The following is a 6299-nucleotide window of genomic DNA, read 5'->3' as shown; positions in this document are numbered from 1 at the left end:
TTCATGGAACATGATCTTTACTTAATATCCTAATGATTTTTGGCATAAAAGAAAAATCAATAATTTTGACCCATACAATGTATTTTTGGCTATTGCTACAAATATACCCCAGCAACTTAAGACTGGTTTTGTGCTCCAGGGTCACATATATCACATATATATACAGGTGAATCTCAATAAATTAGAATGTCGTCGAAAAGTTCGTTTATTTCAGTAATTCAACTCAAATTGTGAAACTCGTGTATTAAAGGGGTCATATGATGCGATTTCAAGTTTGTATATATATATATATATATATATAAAAGTTTTGGGTTTATTCATGCTCTAAAATATGTAATTGCCATTTTGGTAATCTGACAATGATTTGTACCTTTAATAACCTTTTTCATCTGCTCAGCCTCAATGCTTTTGCCAGAGTTTTTCAAAGCCTCCAGAATTCCAGAATTTACTCTCTAAAAATGACAGGACATAAACACAGAGTAAAAGAAGGATTTAGTTCAACCAAAATGTCTCAAACATTTTTAAAGTCGTTTCAAGTGACAAGAAAACAAGCATTTCATCTGGTTTGTATTCACGTCCTGTTAGAGGTTCATACTTTCACTTCTTCTGCTCTAATGCCGTCCAGAAGGTACCGCAGAAGCTCCTGACTGTCCTGCTGCTGAAAGCCTTTAAAGCGTGGAGCTCTGTGAAAAATAGTTCATAACAAGACTCCTGGTCAACAAGGCTGAATGTATTTGATCAAAAATACTGAAAAAACATTAATATTGTGAAAAATTAGTAGAGTTTTTTTTTTTTCAGGATTCCAGCGACCAAGAGACCAAATATATGAAATAGAAACATTTTAGGACATGCAGGTATCAAATACATCAGTAAAACAGAACTTTTCTCTTATTATGAGGTGACTACACTGTGTAGCTACTTACTTTTTACACACTTGTGTGAAGAGTTCTTTAGGGGTCACGACACCTTTCTTGGTCTCCTGGATTTCATTCAGAAACTGGCACATAGCCAGTGTGAGCGACCCGGGCCTTTCCAGCTGGATCTGAAGAAGTTCCTGAAAACATGATGTGAAAACATCCTGTTAGATGAAGCTTCATGCATAAAAAGAACCAGAAAAGGACATAATGCGGCTCAGCATCAGTACCAGCTCAGAAGACACTGCAGGTGTGATGGTGAAGCAGCTCTTCTCATCTGTGATCTGGTTCAGCAGTTCTCGCAAAAACTGCGTCTGCGATAAATTCTGAGAGAGAGACGAGAACATCGGGGTTTGCAGAGCTTGCATGCATATTTCTGTTTCTCATGTGAAGCGTCTCAAACTCTGTACCTGCATGACTGCATTGAAGAAACACGTGTTGCCCAGATTACTGAGACCCCTGACGCTCACGACACTAGAGCTTCCTGCGGCTGCTGCTTTCTGTCTTTTGGGGCTGTCATCATGTTTTGAGCTGCTCTTCTGCTTCTCCTTGTTCTCGTTCTCCAGCGTTTGCTCTGCAGGATTCGTCACTGAACGCTCTTCCGTCTTGCTTTCTGCAGAGTATGTTTGCAAATTTATGTTTTTTTGGGGGTTTTTTTTAGGAAAGACGCTACAAGCAAAAACATGTTACTATTTCATGCACTGGTCAATTTTGACTATTTGGCTATTCTGTCTTCTTTCAAACAAATACATTAAAAAACACTTATTGGTCAACTACTACTGCCATTATATAAGTGCAAATGGCTCTAAAACCTCTAAAACACCTACTTCCGTTGGAACTCCTCTTGCCAGGATCCGACAGCACTTGTTTTCTAATGTTTGTGATCAGCTGCGCCAGCTGCCCCGTGCTGGAAAACTGAACTTCATCATCACAGATGTAACACCTGCAGCACATCGGAGCAGAAGGTAAGAGGTCTGAACACACAAACCCTGCCACATTTCAGTGAGGAGGTGGATGCGTGTCACTTACCAGACGCTCCACACGTCCAGACTGAGCACTAAACAGTGTGGCTCAGATCGAGGCGTCTCGTAGTGCTTGATCGCATGCTGATTCTCCGATCTCCCGCAGCCCTGATGAGGATCACAACATTGTTTATGTGCAACTGGCCAATAGCAACATGTCATAAATCACCTGGGCTGCATTTCCCAAAAGCATCGTAAGCCTAAGTTGATCGTAGCTCCATTGGTGACAATGGTTCTACATTCAACTTAGGCTTACGAAGTCCTGTTACTAAACCCTGATCACTTACTCTGTGGCCGCATTTCAGGCACATCCACACAGCTGGACTTTCTCTGTCAGTTTCATTCTCTAAGATCTGCTGTTCAACAGGTTTGTCCGGCTCACAGTCTTGACACGAGCTCCATTGCTCATTCAGACCGGCTTTCTTCAGTAAGTTGTGCTCTGTTCCTTTACGGATGTGAGTGCAGGAAACCCCTTACAAAGCAGCAGGAGAATCATGAGTGAGGTTTCATGATTAAAATCACTGTCAGCAGATCATTGTTCTGGGCAGCTGTCATACATGTACCTGCTGTTTCAGTGCTGCTGTCTGCTCGAGGACTAATGTCTTTCTCCTTCTTTTTACCCATTTTGGTTTTTAGAAGAGCACCTGAATGGGGTTAAAAACATGACATGTATATTAACAACACATAATAATACAACATAAGTCATAATAATACAACATAATACTTTTATTATATCAAATGAACGCCAATGTTTGACTGTTGTGAAGACAGGAGGTCGTTTATGACTGTCTCTGCAAATACCACTCTCCGATGCCAAATACTTTGAGAAAAGTAATAAAGTGGCACCAATTTAAAGATTAAGTGATTAATATACAATAAATATTGGACGTTAAATCCACTGAAAATATAAATTAACTGCAACAGCTTTGATTTTCAAAAGAAAAACATGGCAAAAACAGTTTACGTCTACTTACGAAGCCACCAAATTCATTTAAATCTCTGTAAAGGGAAATTCATCCATCCAAATTCCCGTAATTAAACGGTTTATAGCGACACAAATTGCATTAAAACCATCAGTGTAACGCATGTTCTGACTATTTCCGGGTGACGCTCCATTCCGCTTTAGTTCATTTCAAAATAAAAGTCTGACTGAAGCATATTTAAATGAAGATATGGCAGGGCACATATTTATTGTCTTCCTCTAAACGGGATCCCATCTCATGGGGTAACACATAAATAAAAATAAACAAATATACATATACATACAAAGGCTATACACATAGATGTTAATTAGACTATATTTATACTCAGAAAATATGCTCAAACTCCCCATTTGTTGATAGTTTTTGAGGTTTTTTATATCTCCTTGAGAAAATAGATTTGCTGGTCTTTGGCCTGCGAACCTAATGGTTAGCCATTATTATTGTATGATGATATTTGTATTTGTAAACTAGTTTTGTCAGGAGCCAAAAAGTCTGTTCTTATATTAAATGAAAAGAAACACATTTAACAGTGCTTTACATTTCAGGTACTTGTCTTGCACTGTAAAATTAACCCTAACTCTAAAATAAAAACAAGGGAAATTCATCCATCCAAATTCCCGTAATTAAACGGTTTATAGCCACACAAATTGCATTAAAACCATCAGTGTAACGCATGTTCTGACTATTTCCGGGTGACGCTCCATTCCGCTTTAGTTCATTTCAAAATAAAAGTCTGACTGAAGCATATTTAAATGAAGATATGGCAGGGCACATATTTATTGTCTTCCTCTAAACGGGATCCCATCTCATGGGGTAACACATAAATAAAAATAAACAAATATACATATACATACAAAGGCTATACACATAGATGTTAATTAGACTATATTTATACTCAGAAAATATGCTCAAACTCCCCATTTGTTGATAGTTTTTGAGGTTTTTTATATCTCCTTGAGAAAATAGATTTGCTGGTCTTTGGCCTGCGAACCTAATGGTTAGCCATTATTATTGTATGATGATATTTGTATTTGTAAACTAGTTTTGTCAGGAGCCAAAAAGTCTGTTCTTATATTAAATGAAAAGAAACACATTTAACAGTGCTTTACATTTCAGGTACTTGTCTTGCACTGTAAAATTAAAATAAAATAAAAACATTTTAATACAACCCCAATACAGCCATCTTCTATTATTACACCAAAGGTTAGAGCCTATATTGTTAACTACACAGTTCTCATTTTCTCAAAAAAAATAAAATAAATGATAATAATTGACACCCCATTCCTGCTGCATTGTATTGGAAAAGTATCATTTGTCAAATTGTAAAAATTGTGTATCATTGAAATTCACCTGCAAAATCAAGTCAAGTTAAGTCAAGTCACCTTTATTTATATAGTGCTTTATACAATATTGTGTCAAAGCAGCTGTACAGTGTCGACAGGAAAATAGCTTCAATAATGCAAGAGAATAACAAAATCCAAAAGAGTCATTTTCCAGCTAAAGTCAGTTCATTGATGATTCAGTGATGTCTTCATCCAGTTCAGCTCTCTTCCAAAAGTGTCTGTGCAATCAGTCAAGCGTCCCATTTGTGGTTAACAATGGCAAATGAGGAACATCAGTCATATGAGGCACTGAATTTCTGCTGACTATTAGAACAGACTTTGGAATACATTTATGAACTTTGTCAGATTGTTTAATGTTTATATAATGATTATACCTTCTGCAAAACTCCCCAAATAACAATATATAAATAAAAAATCATCCATCCAATCTCTAAAAATAGTGATTTAATCCTACATATGATAGAGCTGTTATTCCAAATAGGTGTATTATGCGTAGAGAATGAATACACTGATGAACCAAAACATTATGGCCTCCCGTCTAATATGGTTTTGGTCCTACTTGTGCAGACCAAACAGCACGACCCGCCGAGTGACAGACTAGACCCCTGAAGGTGTCCAGTTGTATCTGGCACTAAGACATTAGCAGTAGATCCTTCCTGTCCTTGAGTTGTGAGGTTGAGCCGTCATGGATTGAAGTGGTTGGTCCAGGACATCCCACAGATGCTCAATAAGATTAACATCTGAAGAATTTGGAGATCTGGGCCCGTATTCACAAAGCATGTTATCTTACCACTAAGAGTTCTCCTAAATAGCAGTAAAAGTTTTTAGCTAAGAGTTTTAGTCAAACCTATTCACAAAGCTGCTGAGACAAACTTTTACTAAGGAATAGAGAGAAGTCTTGAGCTGTCCACAAGAACGCGGTTATTTTATAAACCGCAGCTTTTTCTACGCGGTCTGGCCGTTCGTCCACACGCAAACGCAGCACCAGTTAACTGAAACTAACATTTTTGAAAACGCCTGCCAGGGTGAAGATTTTCAAAAACTCCGGTTGCAGTGTTATCGTGTAGACAGCGAAACCGGAGTTTTTGGCTTGTGACGTCGGAGCCTGCGCTGTTATCTCCGCCTACTGGAAACTTTTTCAGGCTTCTGATTGGCCAACATGGCTTTACGGTTGAGATTATATCGCCACCTGTTGGTTTGGCATGCTCTTGACAGTCCTTCATAGCATGCGTTTGCGTTCTCATGTGGACGAAGATTTTTTTTAAAGCGGAAGAAGGAAAAATTTATTATTTTTAAAAAATATCCGTGTAGGTGTGTACTTGGTGGACATGGCCTAAGGCCCTGCGTCACTGAAACCAAACATTTTTGAAAACTCCTGCCAGGGTGAAGATTTTCAAAAACTCCGGTTGCAGTGTTATCGTACGGTGCCCGGGAGGTGACATGGTAGGTTCACTTAGTTTTGTCGTGGCCACGACATCATAACTCGTGGGAACGTGATATTATGTCGTGGCTTCGAGATGCTATGTTGAGAGAACGACATTTTTCTCGTGGCCACGAGTTTAATGCGTAAACAAACTTGCGTGACCATAGCAACCCGGGATTATCAAAAATGGATAAAACATTTTTATTAACATTAAACATTTAATTTAATATTTGTATATTATTATTATTATTACATTAACTTATTAGGGCTATATTTGTATATTTATTGTTATATGCTTATTTCCCCTTTTCAATTTGTTTATCGCTTTACCTAGTTAACGTTTTATATAATTATGCTAGCATTTGCTAGCCTACCATATATTTAGCAAATAAACGCCTGACAATTATGCCAATAAAGTTTTGACTTTATGATTGTATTTATGCCCATGTGTGATAAATGAGTGTGTTGTGCTTTCATTTACAAATGAAACTACGTGAATGATTAATTCCTCAACGAAACACTATAGTATTTATAATTATGGTCTATTAATTAGCCGAAATAAAATGAAATATATGTTAAATTTAAACTGCATTCCAGCAAAAATTCCAGTCAGC

At 37.6% G+C, this 6299-nt stretch overlaps 1 protein-coding gene across 3 annotated transcripts in view; it reads right to left on the bottom strand.

Annotated features, from left to right (window-relative positions):
* Positions 1-6299, bottom strand: part of LOC107745176 (ubiquitin carboxyl-terminal hydrolase 16-like) — a 16549-nt gene that overhangs the window by 5571 nt on the left and 4679 nt on the right. For 2 of the 3 annotated variants that reach the window (XM_016559025.1, XM_016559027.1), the window contains exons 1-10: positions 2911-3051; positions 2500-2580; positions 2224-2408; positions 1944-2044; positions 1742-1857; positions 1325-1527; positions 1145-1240; positions 924-1054; positions 596-683; positions 371-452 (exon numbers count right to left, since the gene is read on the bottom strand). In XM_016559025.1, coding sequence (XP_016414511.1) covers positions 371-452; positions 596-683; positions 924-1054; positions 1145-1240; positions 1325-1527; positions 1742-1857; positions 1944-2044; positions 2224-2408; positions 2500-2560 — 1063 coding nt within the window. In that variant the 5' untranslated portion in view covers positions 2561-2580; positions 2911-3051. Of the gene's footprint in view, positions 1-370; positions 453-595; positions 684-923; positions 1055-1144; positions 1241-1324; positions 1528-1741; positions 1858-1943; positions 2045-2223; positions 2409-2499; positions 2581-2910; positions 3052-6299 lie in introns of those variants that run through there. The other variant, XM_016559026.1, reaches the window with a different exon arrangement.

This window comes from Sinocyclocheilus rhinocerous, unplaced genomic scaffold (assembly GCF_001515625.1).
Source record: "Sinocyclocheilus rhinocerous isolate Xijiao unplaced genomic scaffold, SAMN03320098_v1.1 scaffold257, whole genome shotgun sequence".
NCBI lineage: Eukaryota > Metazoa > Chordata > Actinopteri > Cypriniformes > Cyprinidae > Sinocyclocheilus > Sinocyclocheilus rhinocerous.
The sequence above is the reverse complement of the archived record's forward strand: the minus strand, read 5'-3'. Positions and strand labels throughout refer to the sequence as shown.